Source organism: Hippocampus comes, unplaced genomic scaffold (assembly GCF_001891065.2).
Source record: "Hippocampus comes isolate QL1 unplaced genomic scaffold, H_comes_QL1_v1.1 scaffold290, whole genome shotgun sequence".
In the NCBI taxonomy this organism is placed as follows: domain Eukaryota; kingdom Metazoa; phylum Chordata; class Actinopteri; order Syngnathiformes; family Syngnathidae; genus Hippocampus; species Hippocampus comes.
In genome coordinates, this window is record NW_017805629.1 from 63,489 (window position 1) to 85,129 (window position 21,641).

Consider the following 21,641-nt stretch of genomic DNA (forward strand, 5'->3'; position numbering starts at 1 on the left):
TCCAGCAAGGAAGCAATGCAAATGGCAACAAAAATCCTTCAGTATGCACAAGAATTACCAGACGTCGGTGATCAACGGGACAATTACTTGCAACTAGCAAGAAAACTGTATGACACGCAGGCAAACATTGTCATAAACCAAAGAATGCATCCAACAAAACAATCCAAAATAGACACATTTTTTTCCCAAAGACATAAAAAAAATAAACAATACTGAACGTATTTTACTGTTTGATTTTTTTTGGATACACCTGTATTGCAGTTTTTGTTATATAAAGTTTTTGGACAGTATATTTTTGTATTTTTATTGATTGTGTTGTTACACGTGCATTTTTGTCAACATACCGGGGTACTTGCAGGTTCATAAAGGACATGTACCATGCTCATTTCCCAAATGAGGAATTTCTGTTATCAGGACAAATTGGACAGCGCAAACACGAGTTCGTACTAGAGAATATTTACTGTATTCATCATCTAAAAGGGAACGTCATTTATGGTATTTGCACTGACTGCATCATACCGAGATCGGGTCCGAATACATCAGCCTCTCTCTTGTAACAAAATGCGAAAACCAAAATGTTTGACACGGCTTTCATGATGATGTAGTCAGTACAAACGTCAAGCGCAACACTAATGTGGATCTTTGGGTTGGGAACAAAAAACCTCTATCGGTAGCAGACTCTTCAATCAATGCAAAATCTGCTAAGACTCCCGGGATACATCAATCGTAGAGTTGTGCACCGGCTATCGTGAGGCTACCAATCGGTTGCATGAGGCCTTACAGTTTTCATTTCATATAACAAGAGCGAGATCTCTCGCGCTGCGCTACATACCGAATATTTGCACTTTCTACCAAAAACTAGTGTCTGGTAGCAGCAGCACTACTAGTTTCATTTACATTTCACGATTTTCAACAGCAAATATCTTTTCAGGTTTCCATTAACATGAACTCACATTAAATGCAAAGTCACATTTTTTTCCCTAAACTTGCCGTCAACATCGTGGCTCGCGCAAATCTGCATAGCGAATGTTAACACGCATCTGGAAACAATGCCAATGTACATCGCAGCAACACTTCTATGTTCCATTGTTGGTACTGTGTGACCCCAATAAAGAAAGTTCCCATGAACATCAAAGGTGTCTGTTTTCTTTGTCCGCAGTCTTCTGTGTCAAGGCAAAACAAGCTCGAGGCTAACAAATTATGGTCGGCTTTTGTTCCCCGACGTATGTTAAATAAACACATAATAGAAGGTCAGTAACTTGTTTTTCTTCTTCGATTTCCAATTACAGTCAAACCTCGGTTTTCAAATGTCTGTTCTCGAGCAGATCGGTTTTCGACCAGATAATTTGAGATTTTTACGCTTCGGATTACCACCGAAAACCAGTTTTCGACCAAACTGAGCAAACACGAATACACCACTTGACGCCTCTCGGCTCCCTTACACGAGGAAGTGACGCTTCCTCATGTAACGTTCATTGTGAGCAGACGTGTTTGTTGTGATTGACGCAAATCTGACTTTTTGTTATTTCTGCATAGTGTCTGAGCCCCTAATCATGGGCTAAAAAAACAGTTTTGGATTTCGAACAAATCGCTTTTTGAACAGCCTTCTGGAACGGATTATGGTCGAAAACCGAGGTATGACTGTATTTAACAAAAAACGGGAGATCGCTCATTGCCATCATGTTCAATGGAGACAGCAATGCTGCCTCCTAGCGGCCAGAGGTGGGAGAAGCCTTTCAACACGGAAATGTTGAGCAATGTGCCTATAGTGAAACTCCTCTACAACGAAATCATGTTTGCAGCAAGAAATTTCTCACAACAGGGGGTTTTTCACTGTAGCAAATTTGATCTCAGATGTAAACGCACGCGCACACACACACACATACACACACACACACACACACACGCGTATGTGTACTCTTTATTTTTATTCCAATCATGCATAAGTATGAGCATACACTTATTTGACACTTCATATAGTCAGTGTAGAAAGAAAAAAGGGAAAGAAATTGCGAAATTTACGATCAGCATTCACTTTCACTTATTCTTGGATAACGTCTTATTTTGCTTCCTCCGTCTCTCATTTTGATCACTTTTACCCTCTCTTCCAGTGTCAGAGCTCTTCTTGTATAAGCTGCTTGACGTCAAAATGTCCGTTTTGTAGCCATTTTAGCAATGCAACGTTCGTGCTCCGTCTGAAACTAACAACAAATACCATACATGTCAACCTCGGCTAATAGCTGCCCTTATAAATGATTACGATTCCCCTTACAAAGCAACAAAAACCCGTACAACGGCTTACTGCGCATGCGCACATCATGCTTTGTCAATCCGACCATACGCAGTGATGAAAAAAAATATACGATTGAGGATTACTTTTGCTGGTTTTCCATGACAATAGTAGCGATCGACGACGGCATTGTCGTTGGTTACCAGCAGGTGAGACGATCTGGATTTGAGCCAAAATGGTCTTTGTGAGATTGGTTCACAATTGTTTTTTTTTTCCCCCTATATAAAAGTTGTAATACGTCTTACATGATTTGAAATGATAAAAAAAACGTATAAAATACGGGGAAAACGTATAAGTTGACAGGTATGAAATACTTCCTGGACTACTGCGCATGTGTAAACCAGTGTGGTGGTTGCTGTTGCCATTTCCGAACGAAGCAGTAGAGGTAACTGTTGGATTAGACTTCGTTGTAGTGAATCTCGTCGCGAGGCAAGAGCAGAGAAAAAGATTTCGTATAACACAACAGCTTTTTTTTTCATTGTATGGGGGGCAGGAAAGTGGGAATGGTGTTAATGCATGAAGATTTTTTCACACTAGGGGGTATTTTCACCCATGTAGGTTTCGTTGTAGAGAAGTTTCACTGTATTTGGCTTTTTCATCGTTGTGTCAACCTCTTACTAACGGTTAGATGTTATTTCAGAATAAAATTACCTAAATTCAGCCTTTTTTGTTTGGATTAATCGTTGAAATAGTTTTAAAAAAAACAACAACAATCAAATACTCACCAAAGTAATAAAAATGGGGTTTTAACCATGTCCAGTTTAACTAAACATTGTGCAACATTTAACATTTGTATTATTTGTCTTATTGTTTATTTCCATCTTGTGGAACGATGTTGACCTGCATGTAGTTGTTTGTGTCGATTTTGGCTCTGGCTGTTGTTTCAGATGTTTGTTCAGTAACTACAAACACAAACGGTACGGAGTGATATCAGAAAGATTATTCAATTCCAGTTATTCCGTATGTATGAAAAAGAGAGTGTGTGTGGGGTGTGGGGGAGTGAATTCCAAGAGGGGATGAAGGGATGGTGTTGAAAATGGTAGGGTCTACTGTAGCACTGCTTTAATCCCATTCATTCCAACACCAGATATCAAGTGTGCCTATTTTCACCTCCTTTCGTCCAAGGTGACATGGAAGCCTTTAAAAGTGTCCAGATTGTTTTTATCCTTCCCATTGAGCTACAGCCAAGCTCCTTCCGTTGAACTTGGGTTTCTCCGACTCAGCAGGTGTTAGGGAACAAGTCTCAGCTAAAAGCAGCAACAGCAACCCTGTGTTTGATGTAGCTTGCTAGGAAACTGACTAAACAAACTGTATTAATAGCTCACGCTGCCTCCATGACGTTGGAATTGGAGGCTTGAATTGCTAGAGGGTAGGGGGAGACCCCCACAAACAGAAAAGAATAAGAACGTAAGTTGGCTATTGGTCCACAGTGGGATCCTGAGGTGCTGTTAATGTGGGTTATGACCTTCTAAGCTGGGCCCCCTACATGTATTTATGTAAGCAAATGGACCTGTGATTTGGACAACGGAACAAATGAAATCCAATACCCACCACTGGTCTAAAAGCTATATTCATGCCATGCGACCACACCGTGCAGGACAATGCATGAAGGACAGAGGTTATTTTTCAGAGAAAGAATACAATTCAAGCTGCAATGAAGAGGCCCTTGAACCCCCTTTTTCGTGGGAAGTCCCTAAAATGCTCATCAAACTTGGGTACCATGCTCCAGCTAAATAAAACACAAACACAGGATAACAAGATACACTTGTTTGAATGTGAATTTTGGGCCATGTTGGGAGCCACAAAAAGGCCATTCATCCATCGGATGAAGAATAACTAAAGCGATGATGAAAGGCTCCTCGCATCCCTTTTATCATGGTAAATACTGACAAGACCATTAAAGTTCAGTCAGGGAACTTTGATGCAAAGTGCTTCCCCCATTAGATAACATACATATTCCGAAGAAATACACACTTGCAGAAACTGACGAGTTTATGGACATTTTGAAGCCCCAAAAAGTCGCAAGGATGATAATAATAAACAGCCGCTCAGGGCTGATGTTCCAACGCCAAAAGGTGATAAAGTAAACAAGCAATATGGTGCCAGTGTGCTGGTGCCACATTTATGTGACTTAACATGTCCAATTTGTGGCCAGTGAGTATATTACGCCTGCTCGTGTCTCTCGCTTTGGAATCGTAAAGTGTGCCAAAAACGTGACCTACATTCCTACCGAAGGCGTTGACAAGCACATGTTTGACTCCTGAGGCTTTCAGCAGCTTAGGTATCAATACTAAACATATCATCATTACTGGAGCCTGTTGCAGAGCCACAAGTATACGATACCGCGACTGAACAGAAAACACTTTTGTGACGTCCAATACGCTAAGGAGAAAGTATCGTGCACAGCAATAACATAACCGCGACAAGAGTTTGCCGTATTCTACTATATCGTTTTTAGCCTCCATCAATTTCAGGCAAACTTGCCCCGCCTTTTACCGTAATACGGCAGCCAATTCGCTTCTTTGATTGGCTTGCGTGCACGTCAATCAATAACATGTGAGGCAATCAAAGCCACCGAGGCTGTCACTTGGCTCGTCTAGCAGACGCTCATTGGCTAAAAGCTCCGAAATCACTTTTTGTACCCACGAGACGAAAAAAAAAAGGTAAAGAAAAAAAAAAGAAACAACTAATGGCTAACTGCTGTGCTAGCGTTTAACAACGGGCCAAAAGCACACTCGGCGGCGTTACTAACGCCATTATTGACAGTTTCCGACATGACAACACTGTCAAATAAACGCTAATGCACACGTAGCCGACTTGAGCCGAAGCGCGCGACACACTTTACGGGCCGTCAAACTGATAAAAGTCGGGGAAAATAAACTATCAGTTGCCTTGTTAGCAGACTGACACTTGGGAGTTCAAAGCGAATCCGAATGAAAGGTTGGAGCAGCCCTAACACTTGTCGTGCATTTTAAAAACAACAACACAGCTTGAAAAGGAGCGTGCGAAAAGCTAATTCATTAACGGCTAACGCCAGGGACACATTCACGTAGTACTTAAATGGTAATAAAGTGTTTACGAACTCACTCTTGTGCCTCTGTCTCTGGCTCTCCTTTCCTTTCCCCTGGAATTTGACACTCCCCTCGACGTCGACCTATCGCGAGAACTGAAGTCCTTCACGATGCGGTCATGAGCGCTCTATTTTTTTTAACATAAAAAGTGTCCCCTCTCTCCAAAATACAACAAAATGTGCATCCAATCTAAGCAAGAGGAAAAAGCGATAGAGATTTAAAAAGATGGTGCCTGTTGATCCCTGGCAAGTAGACAATAATACGGTCTAATTTTGCCACAACAGTAGCCTTTTAACTAGTGCAAAGGGAAATAAGCATGATGACAAAATTGACTCATATCATCTTGATGAAGTAGAAGTGTATTACTTCAGTAGAGGACGTAATTGTGATAGGCTGAAGGTGATCATGTTCGATTTATAAAACAAAAAGTGGGAAAACTCAGCTCTCAGCTTTTTCCATTTGTCTTTTTCCATTTGGTATACATTTATCTAGTCATGATCTTCAAACATGGCTTTGATTAAAATATTTCAAAATACCAGCGTGAGCTTTTAATACCGAGCTGTTTGAATTGCTTTCTTTTTCATCACAGACTAGGCTATTGATAATTGTGAATAACATTTTGTATTGCGGTTTTTTTGATACAAGGTGTTGATCCAGGTGCGGTTGGGAAGAAGAGAATACGATCAAAGGCAGACAACGAGCATACTTGGAGTTACCTGAAGAGTGTGCGTCCTAACAAGCGAATTGAATACACAGTAGGGTGGAAGAATCGGATCTGTGAATTACTACCATGAATAATTGCGGTCTTCCAAGTTGTGTTCAACCTTTAGTCACTGTGTGACGCTGACTCCGCTGTTGCGGCTGCTGGGGAGCGATTGTGACGTTTGCGGCACTGCGCTCTTTTGATCTGCTCCATTATGGCACTTAGCGATCGCATAAAATAAACTAAATATCCGAAGAAAAGAGGACATTCAAAGAGGGAGGAATGAGGCCAATAATCGTCTCTCGTGAAACGCTACTTCAGGAAGAGAAAGTCAGCTGCACTGCACAGGCTTTTTATGAGTAACGTTAAAAGGCTTCAAGGAGATTCGAGAAGCGATTGGATGTGCGCGCGCGCCCATTTAGTGACTTAAATTTACGTGATGATGTAAGCCTTACATCATTACATCTCATTCTTCTTACGGGTTATAAAATTCCACATCAAGGCACCCCTTTAAAAAAGACGGTGATATTATTACATATATAATACATTATATTATACCTAAATTTTTCTGACATTGTCTTTCAAACCCGAGACCGTAACTAAGCGAAAATGGACTGCAAAACCAGTTGACTACAAGGTTGAATTATTCAACCCTATTTAGCTAGTTAAGAGTGAATAAAGTGAAACGTTGAGCACCTTCCTCTAAGTGCAACTTAAACGACGTATCTGATTGTTCCTTTTGATCATCGTTAACTCTTGACAGTCTTCGAAACGAGGCCGTTTGCTTTTAAGTAATTGTGTAATGTGGATCGCTGATGTGATTTATTTAAATGACAAGTTGATGATGAATATTGAAGAACTACGCAGAAACAAGTCATTACTGTCATGAAGGTTACCCACCCCCTTCAAAAAAAGCAGCACTTTTGCAGGCGTAAACGAGATGCGACTTTAACATGATTATATATCTGCAGCACCACAACACAAAATCATCCATTTTCAACTTAGATAGTACAAAGCATATTGTGTAAATCTTAAAAACATTAGTAAATTAAAGTTCTTGCCTTGATAAATTAAAGACAGGCTTAAAAAACATCAAGTGGGGATGTTAGCGAACGGTGAGTAAATTAAACCATTCGCTTCTCATCGGCAGCTTGCTTGACATTTGATTGAATTGCACACAGAACAGCAGGCAAGATGTCATCACGTTATAGGGCGAAACTTGTGTGCCCAATGAATTTCACAAAGTTCGAAAATGACACATACACTGTTCCCATCATTTGTTACCTCAGTAGTGTAAAAGACGGTAACATTCGATGATCCCTGGGACAACATTAAACAAGACCCCTCATCCTCATACCGTGCATTGAAGATCACTGTGACAGACTTTTCAAGTGCTCGGAATACAAAAGGTGCATACATGAATTATAATATGAATGTACGTATGGTGCGGTTGTACACTCGTGTGCCGTTCTGAAAGACACTTCCCTCTACTTCTGGTGACAATCCATCAAAAGAGACTTCACATGTCAAATGCCGGCGTCCTGCCCCTTTCCTACTGTACCTACGACGCCCTCTTGTATCGGATTATCTGCAGTTCCGTCGTAGTTCCAATGGCAAATCGATATCCCATCAGTCGATATTGGAACATGCTAAATGTTAAACACATGAAAATCTCGTTTTACTTCACTGTTGTTAGCAACAGGAATTATATGCTCCCGTTTAGTGAAGTGTAGTAAGTAGTGAAGTAGTGAAGGTATAAGAACCACATTTATCAAAAATATATCAATTTGTTTTAGTGATATGATTTGAAATATTTTTTTTAATTCTGGTAAGGTTACAAATTTATTCTGATGAGTGTGATTTCCCTGACCAATTTTAATGTAGCCTTGCTTTACAGAAGTGTTCAAGATCCAAATCCAGGCACTCTCCCATGATCGATGTACATTCATTCTAAAATGTTACATGTATACTGTATAATACTTTGCTAAGTATAAAAAAAAAACTATTGTGTTAAATCAGTTCAATACCTGTCATCTGAGTTTAGCTTTTTCCTCCTATAAGAAACATTTGACACATCTGCCCTTGTAGATATTTTTTTTTCCAAGATACCGATTACAGCTGGATCATAAAACGAGAGTAGTGTAAGTGAGTTACTTTAGCTAGCATCTCCCGGACTGAGACCATCAGTGCAGCGCAGTTTTCGACTGAGGCAATCCAGTAGTGCACAGTGGAAAAGGGACATGAGAGGCTGTCGTGGTTATTTGAGGAGAGGAGAAAAACTCTGCCATCACCTGACACTGTCTTAGTCTCTGAGGAGGAGATATTCCTTGATGGTCTCTGGTAGAGGAAGCTCTTTGACTGCTGTGGGCAGGAACCGCACGCCAAGACTTTGCCTAATGACACAACGCGCGAGAGAACGCAGTGTAGGTGCTTTGGCCGCCATGCCGGTGAGCCTGGCAAGCAGCTGAGGATCCTTACTGAGCTCCTTGGGAAGCGTTCCGTCGGCCCGGCGGATCTCAAAACGCCCGGCTGCTCGGCACAACAGTTCCAGGCACTCCTCCTCCTGCTCGGTGCCCAGGCCGCGTGCCAAGAGTGCCACCAGTCGGGAGATGGGTGTCTGGCCCTTCAAGTTGGTCACGTGCACCTGTGCGCCATAGTCCAAAAGCACTTTGACGCTTTCCAGGTTCCCTTTCATGGCTGCCCAGCTCAGCGGCGTGTCACTATTGTAGTCGCGGGCGTTGGGGCAAGCCCCGCTGTCGAGCAGCGCTCGCACACACTCGGGGTTGTCTTTGAAGGCGGCCCAGTGGAGCGGAGTGTCCTTGTTGCCATCCAGAGCGTTGGGCTGGGCCCCGTACTCCAGCAGGACCTCCACACAGCTCTCGTCCTTCTCTGCTGCATAGTGGAGCGCCGTGCGGTTATATCCATCCAAAGCGTTCACCTGACAAGATGTAGAGGTTACGCCAGGGCAGCATTTTACAACGCAAAATCCAAATGTATCAGGGTTTTATATACAGTGGCTTGCGAAAGTATTTGGCCCTCTTGAATGTTTTGATCTTTTGCCTCATTTCAGGTTTCAAACAAAAAGATATAAAATTATATGGGGGGGGGTTAAAATTGAACAATAAGATGGATTGTGAAATTGAACAAAATTCAAACAATATTTTGAACTTCTTTTTTAAATACAAAAAATGAAAAATGATTTAACCCTCCTGAGTTAATTATACTAACCCAATTCCAATAAAGTTGGTATGGTGTGTTAAACATAAATAAGGCAGAATACAATAATTTTTTAATCATGTTTAAGCTATATTTAATTGAATACACTACAAAGACAAGATATTTAAGGTTCAAAGAGATCAACTTTATTGTTTTTGCGCAAAGTATTGACCAAATATCGATTTTATTATTTATATAAATTTTAACGCTTCATGCATATACAGTGGACCGGCCTAGTCGCTATCTACCACGAATAGTCAAGAGTGTGACTGATGGCCATTGAAATGCAATGACATTTGTTTTAAACCCCCCAAAGTGTTGTTGATTTAAAAAAAAAAAAGAATCCACAAGAAATGCATGCGGGAGAAAACAAAAACAACAAAAAAAAGAAACAAAAATGTAAAATAATATTGGAAAAAAAAAACATCTCCAAATATGGGAGTCTGTGGCTGCCAAACAGCGAGTATTTCGGGCTTCCACTGTAATACCAAAATGTATTGCTGGCCGCAGGCAGATTTCTCAAAGCTCCAAAAGCATCACTTTTTTGGAAACCCCGCAAAACATGTTTGTTCAATCATGAACATTGCATCATCAAGAGAGCAAGCCATTTTCAACACCTTTAATAGGTCAAAAATTTGTAAAAACAAGAGAACCACGTCAACTGTGAAAATATAAGGAATTGGCCACATTTGGACAGAGATTTCAGCCTGATGACAGCGTTGCATGTATTATTTTGTCCACTTGGGGTTGCTCTCTTCACATTCCATAGCACTATAGTGTACTGTATGTGTTTAATTGTGACCGAAAAATGTGAGCCTTTAAAAGGCCTGGTGGCTTGTTGAAGGAAGTTGGATTCAAAGAATGAGTGTGTACACTTAGTTGGTACTAGCAGTATTTAGGCTGTACTACATTAAGTAATGATGTTTACATTGCCCAGACATGCAGTTGAGAGCCACTTCTTGCTTGGCTCTCGACGAAGGCGGACGCTTTTGGTCTCTCGATGCCATCGACAAAATTTTCTCGATGAGAAGAGCAGGCAGTGGGAAGCCTACTTGCCCCTCGGGGACTTTTGCTGCTGGGTACACCCTAGATCCTTGGAGGAAGCGGAGAATGGTGTGCCTGTCAACAATGTCCGTTGAGGATGTGGATGACATCTACATTATCGGCCTTCCGATAACAGGTATGCTGCTGTTTGGTGTTAGCAGTTTCCTTATCTATCGCAAAATTCAACCGACGGGAGCGGCTCTATAGGAAGTGAAGAGGCTGCTGGTCTAAGAATGGCATAGTGAGGATGTCCAACACTCAAACTCAGACTGTGCTCAACCACAAACTGTTGCGGTTTTGGAGCGTCTCTGCAAGATGGTCAAGAACTTGGAGAAACTGGAATCCGTGCTCAAATATTGACAGAAATCACGGATTTGGCTGATCGACGCCACTAAAGAGACATAAGCCACGGACTCAAGGCTGTCTTAAATTCTTGGGCAGCCTGCTACCAAAACAACATCTGCTATCTCGACCTTCCCCTGATGAAAGTATGCACGGAAGCTAGTCCCCCACCATCACCCCCTCCTTCATACACTCCCTTGTATCACCGTCTTCATTGTTTATGTCTTGTGACCTGTTGTAACTGTCATATGCTTGTGCAGGAGTTTTTTGCCTAACTCAAATTATCCTCAAAATGAGGATAGTTCGAGCGTGGTTTTTTTTCTCCCCCTCTCCCTCCCTTGTGGTTTCTTTCTGACTTCCGGGTTGACTGAACGCTGGCGCGTTTTGGCTGCCGCTGCTCAACCCGCATTGTTCTGTGTTTTTTGTTATTGTAAAGTGTCCTTGGGTGTCTTGAAAGGCGCTTATAAATAAAATGTATTATTATTATTATTATTATTATAGTTGTGTACCTTGAAGGGATCATCTGGCCAGGACGGCTCATTTTTCACTCAAATACTCTATTATTTTTTTGATTAAGAAAATTTTATTAGCTTGTATTTTCAATGTTATCCATATTTTTTGGAGAAATCAGTCAATAACTAACTACTGTCAAAACCTCCCACCCCTTGCGGTCGACTTGGGACCAGTCCTTGACATCAGAGGTAATTCGCTGATTAGCTTAGCGTTTAGCGCCATTGTTTGTGCGTGGGCGGTGATTCAGTCATCTGATTGGTTGCCCTCTATGTCAATCAAGTAACGGGATTGATGATAGGCTGATGTAGTACGTTCTGTGTATTTAGCGCCGTTGTTTGAATGGCATTGCCACCGGCGAGGCGTTTGACGCTTGTCATGTGAAAGCCCGGGAGCCACATTGAACCAGCCAAAGAGCCGCATGCGGCTCGCGAGCCGCGGGTAAGCCACCCCTGATTTAGAGCATGCTATTTCAACACTAACACTTGCCCAAAACAAGGAATCACAACACAAAGAGAAAAACAAAGAAGAATGTAATATCCATCCAACACGCGCGCCTCGCGTTGTGAATGGCAGGAGACCATGAACAATCACAGTGGATATTGATCAGGGGTGTCCAAACTCAGTCCTCAAGGGCCGCTGTCCTGCCTGTTTTCAATCTCTCCGCACTGCAACACACCTGATTCAGATTATCAGGATCGTTATCTTGGTTCTTCAGAGCTTACAGATGAGCCGATTGATCCTTTGAATCAGGTGTGTTGCAGCCGGGAAAGATGGAAAAAGGGCAGGACATTGGCGCTTGAGGACCGAGTGAGGATACCACTGATCTAGATTCTTAATGCAGCCGTTCATTTCACAGAAACACAAAACCTTCTCTGTAAGTCAGAGGTTACAATATTTCGGAACTAGAATTTCATGCCACAGATTCTTGTAGAAGACACAGTTCGGTATTTGGCCTAACCAATACCCAAGTTTTAGTTTGCACTTTAGCAAAAGACACTAATACCTTTTTGTCTGGATACGTTGGTAAAACTTTTCCAAGCAATCAAGAACTGCGTGGGGCTGTATGAGCTGCAATAAGCACAATCTCTCACGACACGACATTCCATCTCGCCTTTCATAATTTTTGACATTCCTGTAGCAAAAGTTAGGGATTTTCTCTTAGCCATCACCTCAAATAAGGCCAGAGCTGTACCGCATCTGCCGCCATCCTCGCTTGATGTCTCTGTTCTCCTTTTGAAACAGTCCAGGTGGTAGGGCGGGGTTTGCTTTCATTGTGAGCAAATTATTGGAGCCGAGAGCTTCAAGATCATTGGGATCTTCAGATCACTTTTTATTATGCGGGATTTATCATGGTGAAAAACACCTCTAACGCAACTTGACCATTTGCTGCTTTTCACCAGCTCATTGTGAAACTTCGTCATCCTTATTAATCTGGAGGGACTTGTGCTTTTAGGCATGCCACTGCCAAACGCTTGTGTCATTGTCCTTATCACCTCTTTTGACATCTCATTATCATCTGTGGTTTTTTCATTCAAATTGTGGTTTGTCTTGCTCCTTCAGCAACTCTGCCAGTCTTGCTCCAGATGTCCTATTAACGCCGATCATCACCGTATTCTTTAGAGGGGCCATTAACACAGTAACTCACCCCAACAGGGTCTTAATGGCATATGGGCCGTTCCCATGACTGTTCATTACTTCCCTGGAGCAACTTGGATGCATTGGTTCCCATCAAGAACTCCACGCCTGCTTGGATGCAGGGAACATCAACAGTATTCAAATGTGGGCACATGGCTAATTTCTTGCTTCTATGCCCAATGAGAAGGCAGTCAAAGCAGACGGCCATAGTTTTTCCTTTGGAAAGTTTATCTTGTGTTTCTGTGTTTTCTCCTCAAACATTGCACCCTTCTCCAATGGGTGACCTTGATCACAGTAAACACACATGCTGATGATATTTGCAGGTGAAATTCTAGGCCGTTTGAACTTGGGGAGGATATCTTAATTTCCTTTGATGCAGCCGTTTCAACGGTGGTCACGATAGATTGCAAAACCGTCTCTTGAAAGCTTGACTTCAACTCACATTTTGTTGTGTTAACATGTATTTAATTACCGTGGTGAGTGGGGTATTCTTGAATGTCGCCAAAAATTGGATCAGATCCGATTGTGACCCGTTGTTCAATCAATGTGACAATAATCAAACTCTGCATTTTCCCTCCAGCTTGTACAGAAGCTTTAGAATGACCATTTTCATATTTGCCGGCATATTCAATCCTGTCATGTATTGTGCATCGTGAAATGCACTGCATTACAACATCCATCCATCATCTGAGCCGCTTAGCCTCACGAGGGTCGCGGCCGTGCTGGAGCCAATCCCAGCTATCTTAGGGCAGTAGGCGGGGAACACCCTGAACTGGTTGCTAGCCAATCTGCAGGGCACACATAAGTGATCTGGTGTTCATTTCCAAAGTCCTCTTGTAAAAGCTGTTCAGCTGCAGTCTAACCTCTGTCTGGCGCCATATGCTGACAGCGAAGTATGAACACCTCTGGTTGCCTCTGGTGTACTTGTCGAGAAAATATAAACAGTCCCCTCTTCTGCTTGGCACTGCGCTCTCCATAATGTTCAAGGGCTCTGACAAATGTCGTTTATTGAAGTGGGTCCCCATCAAAATATGGGATTTGCCTTGGTGGTAGGAAATGGGCCGATTGTTGTCATCTTAACAATGTTGATATTTCATTTTGCCATTGTAGTAGCTCACAAGTGCTGATGTTGCATCATTTCCTCGTAAAGGTGGGTGAGACTGCATTTGGATTTTTTGGTTGAGGGCTGAAAAGAGGTGGGGTTATTGATTGTCCATGGCTTGCTCAACTCAGCTGACTCTCCAGACTGTTACTTTGTAGGGGCAATATCTACATTTTGATTTATAAAGAGCTATATTTGTGGGCCCACAAGTCTGGGTTGATATTCCTTTCCCTTTGGCATAAGAGTTCCTTTTTCATGTTTGTTGAAAGTGGAGGTATCATTTCTTTTTGCTCTTTTCTCTATTTCAAAATAGGATTGCAGTCCATCATCTTGAATCTTTGGGAAAGCTTGAAAATCGAAGTGGTAGGAACCACAAGCTCGGCAGTAGTAGCAACCAATTCAGTTTCGAGTGTGTCTTTTCTTCATCTCAGTTCCTCTGTTTGTTCCTCCAGAGTGCGTTTGGCCTTCAATGCTGCTCTAAAAACTTCAAGTGCAGCTTTCTTTGCCTGAGCCTGAATGTGTGCTGCTGCTGCTGATGATCATTTTCCACCTCTTGGGCTGGCATCACTTGCCAAGCTTGATTGTTTTGGGGTGTGGCCAAGGCTCAGTCGTCCGGTACCTGCGCGGTTCGACTGTTCCATTCCCGCTCTGTTTGAATCATGTGTTGCTTTGTCTTTGGGCACTTCACACACCTTGCCTACAGCATCACTCACCCTGGTGTACGGCTGGGTGTGGATGTTTGATGGTGGCCAGAAGGGGGGTGAGCGCACACTGGCAGCCATACATCTGTCAGCCTACCCCATGGAAGCTGTGGCTACAGACTGCAAAAACCCAATTCCATTGAAATTGGGGCATTGTGTTAAACAAATAAAAACAGAATACAATGATTTGCAAATCATGCTCACCCTATATTTAACTGACTACACTAAAAGATATTTAATGTTCAAACTGATGAACTTAATTGTTTTTAGAAAATAAACAATTTAGAAATTTATGGCCGCAACACATTCCAACAAAGCGGGAACAGGGTCATTCTTAACACTGTGTTACATCACCTTTTCTTTTAAAAACATTCAAGAAACGTTTGTGAACTGAGGACACTCAATGTTGAAGCTATGTAGGTGGAATTATTTCCCATTCTTGTTTGATGTACAGTTTCAACAGGCTGGGGTGTCCGTTGAGCCACACATTTTCAATGGGAGACAAGACTGGACTGCAGGCAGGCCAGTCTAATACCTGCAATCTTTTAATAAGAAGACACACTGTTGTTTGGCATTGTCTTGTGGAAATCAGCAGAAGGGTGTCCATGAAAAAGACGTTTATCAGTTTGAACATTAAATATATATTGTCTTTGTTGCGTGTTCACTTAAATATAATTTGAACATGATTTGCAAATCATTGTCTTCTGTCTTTATTTACTGTATTGTTTAAGACAGGGGTGCCCAAACTTTTTTGACCGAAGATCTACTTTTCAATCAACCAACCTCCCGAGATTGACCCATTACCGCACGCGCGCACGTGCATGTACACATGCATGCCATGATGAGCAATAGCCTGACACGGAGGCATGTGACGCACTTAGGTGGCCTGTTAACGATCGTAGCTCACGCATACCATTTTAAAATGCTTCTCTCGGCCCTCCAGATTCCCATTCTTTGCCCATCCCCTCGGTGAATTGTACAAAACTAACTCTGAATGAGAATAATGATAACGCTAAAAGATATAGCGCAACAACTCGGATCGCAAGCTGCAACTGCAGACTCCTGAGCGCTAACAACTTCCGGTGACGCAGTCACACGTCACCGTAGGTTAAAGATGACCTCTGCTTTATTTTCTTTTCTTTTTAAAATACTTTTTGTGAAAGTGAGACTGATAGAATGATTAGGGTGCAGTGTGCATTAACACAAAAAATATATTACTAACATGCACAGAGACACAAATGTTTTTTTTTCCCTCTCCACCTCGGATCGACTTGGTACGAGTCCTTGATCTACTGGTCGATCGCGATCGACATAATGGGCACCTCTGGTTTAACACAACGTCCCAATTCCATTGGAATAGGGTTTGTGCCATCTTTACATTATGTAATTCACTACGTTACCTGTAGTTTAGATTTGCAGTGAGTGTTTTCTGTTTATTTGTGCTGTTTGGGCAGATACGAGTGCAGTGGTTCTTAACCTGGGTTCGATCGAACCCTAGGGGTTCGGTGAATTAGTCTCATCTGTTCGACGGAGCCTCTGCCATGGAGGTTAAGACACACCCGACTCAACATGTCAATTAGTTTTGACATGCCCACTTGGCCATCACTACCTGGTTCATTTTGTGCACAATTAAAAAACCATATACAGTACTAATTGTGTTTACTTTTTTTCTGTTTTTAATAAATGCGTTTTTTTATGTCCTGAATTTGGAAAAAAAAACATTTTTATTTTTCACTAATGAAGGGTTTGGTGAATATGCATATGAACTGGTTGGGTTCGGTACCTCTAACAAGGCTAAGAACCACTGTGCTAGTGTGTAAATGTCACCAATCAGTATTTCAATTTTGTCAAGCTGACAATGATGAAGTATCTCATCAGTGTGTTTAGGCTGCACTTCCTTTGGCATGTATCCAATACACAGATGATTTTTATCCACAATTGCAATAGTGATCTGACGGGAACTGCATATCCCAACTGTGCCACAAAAAAAATCTTTTGTCAACCATTTAAGAAGGCATAATAGGTAAAAGTGATTTTAAGTTGCTTTTATAAAAATAGTTGGGTCTTGAGAGTGCCTGCCCACTCATCATGGTGTGACGCATACCTCTGCCCCTTTCTCCAGTAGTAGCTCCACACAGTCGGCATCAGCAACCATGCAGGCACAGTGAAGGGGCTTCAGTGTGCCGTGCATGCGGTTCACATCAGCGCCCTTAATGTGACATATTAACAAGATCCATCAACACAAAAAGTGGATAAACATACTTTAGAAAGATAACTGAACAAAAGAGGTCACCTTGCGAATGAGATCCTCGACGTTGTCGTGCGGGAAGGAGCGGATGGCGGCGATGGTGCGGATGAGCCGCTCGGACAGGGAGTATTTACTTTGAATGCTTTGCATAATGTACCACATAGTAGAGCTCATGTGTTACTGAAGACCATGGCACCCATACAGGGGTGACCCTATGGCACATCACATACATGGTTTTAAGCATTAAAGGGGACAAAACAGTGAAAGACATCATGGGCACCTCTGGTTTAACACAACGTCCCAATTCCATTGGAATAGGGTTTGTGCCATCTTTACATTATGTAATTCACTACGTTACCTGTAGTTTAGATTTGCAGTGAGTGTTTTCTGTTTATTTGTGCTGTTTGGGCAGATACGAGTGCAGTGGTTCTTAACCTGGGTTCGATCGAACCCTAGGGGTTCGGTGAATTAGTCTCATCTGTTCGACGGAGCCTCTGCCATGGAGGTTAAGACACACCCGACTCAACATGTCAATTAGTTTTGACATGCCCACTTGGCCATCACTACCTGGTTCATTTTGTGCACAATTAAAAAACCATATACAGTACTAATTGTGTTTACTTTTTTTCTGTTTTTAATAAATGCGTTTTTTTATGTCCTGAATTTGGAAAAAAAAACATTTTTATTTTTCACTAATGAAGGGTTTGGTGAATATGCATATGAACTGGTTGGGTTCGGTACCTCTAACAAGGCTAAGAACCACTGTGCTAGTGTGTAAATGTCACCAATCAGTATTTCAATTTTGTCAAGCTGACAATGATGAAGTATCTCATCAGTGTGTTTAGGCTGCACTTCCTTTGGCATGTATCCAATACACAGATGATTTTTATCCACAATTGCAATAGTGATCTGACGGGAACTGCATATCCCAACTGTGCCACAAAAAAAATCTTTTGTCAACCATTTAAGAAGGCATAATAGGTAAAAGTGATTTTAAGTTGCTTTTATAAAAATAGTTGGGTCTTGAGAGTGCCTGCCCACTCATCATGGTGTGACGCATACCTCTGCCCCTTTCTCCAGTAGTAGCTCCACACAGTCGGCATCAGCAACCATGCAGGCACAGTGAAGGGGCTTCAGTGTGCCGTGCATGCGGTTCACATCAGCGCCCTTAATGTGACATATTAACAAGATCCATCAACACAAAAAGTGGATAAACATACTTTAGAAAGATAACTGAACAAAAGAGGTCACCTTGCGAATGAGATCCTCGACGTTGTCGTGCGGGAAGGAGCGGATGGCGGCGATGGTGCGGATGAGCCGCTCGGACAGGGAGTATTTACTTTGAATGCTTTGCATAATGTACCACATAGTAGAGCTCATGTGTTACTGAAGACCATGGCACCCATACAGGGGTGACCCTATGGCACATCACATACATGGTTTTAAGCATTAAAGGGGACAAAACAGTGAAAGACATCAGCAAACGTTGCATGACTTCTGCTCCGCGTTCATCTAAGACAAGGTGGGGAAAACTTTGGTACTTAATAATGGGCATGTTTGGTTTATTTATTTGTTTATTTTTTAAACAGACACATGGGCCAGGTCGAATTGTAAAATAAATAAATGTCATTGTAAAATCATCCAATCTCAGAATATTTAAATTATTTAGCATTATAACTCATTATTTATGCTTCATGAAATAATGACCCAAGCAGGTAACATGCAAAAAAAGCCCTAAATGTGACATTAGAAGCGATGTAAATACATAATCCGCAACGTTAGCTTTACTCCCGTTCCAATGCCAAACAAGATATTGTTGATAACGATGGACACGTTACACCCAGGGACGAGGTTTGACAGCCAAACACCGTGTAAGAAAGCACAAACTGACGGTCTCATTTCGAAAACATTCTCGGCTATTTTTGCACCACTGTCTACAGTGCTCCTACAGATAGCAAGCTCGCTAGCTAGCGAACGCCACTAGCATCGAGAATCGGACACGGGAGGCACATAAAACACAAACGACATGAATTGTAAGCACTTGGCGATGAACCTTCCTTGGACCATCGACAAGTGGACGGTCAAATGCGAAGACATACCGTTTGTGATGAGCAAACTGACGCGTTTGACAGCCTGCCTGTTTGGTGGGACCGTTTATTTGCTACTCGGTTTGACAGACACAAAAACATGACGTTATCGTCACGTGTGACCACGCCCCATGTTCCGAGACCGCTGCACTCGTGCATACCACAGTTTGAGAAGTCCGGAACACTTGCAAAAAAAAAACACTTTTCATCATATTTGCTAAAACCGTCAGTATGACCCGGCAGTAGTCTATCGGTAAAATGATTTTGCCTCATCTTGTGCCACAAGTGATGAGTGTGTCATGTCTGGACTGACACAATCGGGTCTGGCATTTTGACTTTGACTGGAAGCGCCCGCCAGAGCACCGCGTACATCTGCACTACGTGTGATGCGGGTTGCACCAATGTTAATTTCAATATTTGTTGTAAAGGTAGGACCACATAGGGGTTGGTGCCAATGGAAGCTCTGTCGTGTAGGGGTTTCATGAAGACGTCTTCTAAAGATGACGTCACGTCATTTACGCGTGTCTCAAATGTACCGTCTGTCGTTCAGTTTTCCTATCACCAATTAAAGTCAAATATCCAGACTGATGCGCTTCACAGTGTTGAAGATGCAAAGACGAGCGGAATTGGTCTGTGCCAAGTGCATTTCCCTCGCTGTCACCACCCCAATTGCTCACAGCGCACACTTGCAATGACCGTCGTAAATATGTTTTTAAACAAACCGTTGACATTTGCTGATGCATTACGTTGAATGCGAAAAAAATTGAACACCAATAAAACGTTTTTATATATATATATATATATGTCAAGTGTCCGAATGCATTTGAGAAAGGTTTAGTTCGGTGTAGTAACGAGTGGCGTTCCGGCAGGGCCTCCTCTACAGGTGCAGACAATATCAGAAACACAGAATCTACATTTGCAACTTAAATGAAGTGGAAATAATTTATTTCCAATGGTCTTTTGTCTTCATTCCAGTGCGTCTGTCTTGACCTCGAGTGGCGACGTCGACGACACACACACACACACGCACACACACACACGCACGCACACGCACGCACACACGCACGCACGCACGCACGCACGCACGCGCGCGCGCGCGCGCGCGCACGGACAGACACCGCTGAAATCGCTGGTTCTTTTAGCCAATCAGATTGTTAATTGACCTTGGGGAAAGCCATTCCGCAGGCCCAGTGACGAATGAGTTTCTCCATCCTCTCTGGTTCACAGCAACTGTGCGGTCAAAACGTATTGAAAATTCACTTTCAAGGCGTACTTTTCAAGAAAATAAATGATTTTATGTGGGTATTTCAACTAACATTGCTTTGCAGGGTGCTGTTTTCAATGCGGATTTTTTTTTGGGGGGGGGGGGGCAAATTCAGAGAAATTTAGAGTACTACACAGACAGGTCCGAGCTTCTGCATGAAGTATCGCTGGTGAGTACAATGTTATTTAGTTTTCATATTGATCAAAATTGTTAAGTACAGTACTATGTTGTACTGTACATGTTTGGAGTTCTTGAGGTGATGGATTTTTTTTTTCTTTTGTTAATATGCTCAAATACATGAAATGCTCTTTAATGCCACACATTGGCCTCTTTGGTACTGATGCGTGGGAGTGAGAGTGCTTGGAAGGGAGACTCCATAGACAATCATCTGTGAATCTGCAAGTGTTATTAGGAACAGTGTAGTAACACGCTCTGCAGTTACAGGATGACACTTGAGAAGCGATGGGTCGATGCATTTAAGAACTTTTCCCCAAAAGTACCATTCAATGAAGCGTGAGCTCTTCCTCTCCATCACAAAAAAAGCGAATTTGATATAGTTTGAGCGATATTTCCTCACCTCATAAACCAGGTTTATGCAGTTTGCTGCTGCTAATGTGGCCTTCATTGCACAAAATGAATGAAAATGTTACTGCCCTGTGATTTTTTTTTTTTTAATCAAATAGAAATAACAGTGTGTTGTATATAAAAACCAGCATAAAACAAAGTTTCAACAAATTGTTTTTGAAAGAGTAATTAAGCAAAACACACACACTCGCACACACACACCATTCACACTTTGGATGGGTACACTTAAGGGGCGTAGCCTAGTGAGTGATGTAGTCGTGATGATTATAATTGGTTTCGAGGTTGTCCAGCTTTCATTCTCGCCATGATCTGAGCTTTCAGGTCAATTGCTGCCTCGCTCAGCATTGCATTCATTGGGGCTTGCCTCCCAATCTCTGGTATGACCTCCTCATCTGATCTGGCAGCCTGGGGCCCTTCACCATGGAATCTGCGTTGTACCTTATCAATCTCAAGTTGTGACAGCAATTGCCGTTTGTGGATGTTGGAACACTGAGCTACAAGTTGTTTCGTGGTCAACCGTGACTGTGGGTTTCGAAGTGACCATTCAGCCCGCATTCTCTGCATGTAACCCCTCTGACTAGGGTTGCTTGAGTAGTAGCATTCCAACAGAGCCATGTTATCGCATCTCGCCCATCTCCGCTTTGTTCCAGTAGCCCATTTTTCATCAAGGTGCTCTGGTTCCCCAGCACCTGACGCAGACCTTGTTTGGCCGGGCGACGTCTGAGCCGGCATGTCATTCATTTTATTGTCTCTCATCATCATTGTATGAGGTAGGCATAGCGTGAAGGATCTTGCCCAAGGACCCACACTGGATGGTGTTATGTGCTCATTTTTGCCCCA

At 42.4% G+C, this 21,641-nt stretch overlaps 2 protein-coding genes across 5 annotated transcripts in view; both read right to left on the reverse strand.

The window, feature by feature from the left end:
- The window catches only part of atf7a (activating transcription factor 7a), a 48,952-nt gene extending 42,168 nt beyond the window's left edge, over window positions 1-6,784 (reverse strand). The window contains exon 1 of one of the 2 annotated variants that reach the window (XM_019881532.1): window positions 6,078-6,784. The gene's annotated coding sequence lies outside the window, so the exon portion shown is untranslated. Of the gene's footprint in view, window positions 1-5,377; window positions 5,482-6,077 lie in introns of those variants that run through there. The other variant, XM_019881531.1, reaches the window with a different exon arrangement.
- Window positions 6,785-6,985: 201 nt separating this feature from the next.
- asb8 (ankyrin repeat and SOCS box containing 8) lies at window positions 6,986-19,126 on the reverse strand. Of its 3 annotated transcripts, XM_019881534.1 has the most exons (4): window positions 18,965-19,052; window positions 18,117-18,283; window positions 17,928-18,032; window positions 6,986-9,002 (listed from the first exon to the last, which is right to left on the reverse strand). In XM_019881534.1, exons 2-4 carry the CDS (start codon window positions 18,243-18,245, stop codon window positions 8,367-8,369), a joined length of 870 nt encoding a protein of 289 aa, XP_019737093.1. In that variant the 5' UTR covers window positions 18,246-18,283; window positions 18,965-19,052; the 3' UTR covers window positions 6,986-8,366. The 3 variants fall into 3 exon arrangements, with proteins under 3 accessions (XP_019737093.1, XP_019737094.1, XP_019737095.1); XM_019881535.1 differs by lacking the exons at window positions 17,928-18,032; window positions 18,117-18,283; window positions 18,965-19,052 and adding exons at window positions 16,722-16,826; window positions 16,911-17,128; XM_019881536.1 differs by lacking the exons at window positions 17,928-18,032; window positions 18,117-18,283 and having other exon boundaries at window positions 18,965-19,126.
- Between the last annotated feature and the right edge of the window lie 2,515 nt (window positions 19,127-21,641).

What these genes read in the sequence shown, in the direction of transcription:
- asb8 (XM_019881534.1), bottom strand. Translation starts at nt 18,245, where the DNA reads ATGAGCTCTACTATGTGGTACATTATGCAAAGCATTCAAAGTAAATAC. An exon ending in TCGAGGATCTCATTCGCAAG is followed by an intron (nt 18,033 to 18,116) that starts GTGACCTCTTTT and finishes TGTCACATTAAG; the next exon opens with GGCGCTGATGTGAACCGCAT. An exon ending in TACTGGAGAAAGGGGCAGAG is followed by an intron (nt 9,003 to 17,927) that starts GTATGCGTCACA and finishes ACATCTTGTCAG; the next exon opens with GTGAACGCTTTGGATGGATA.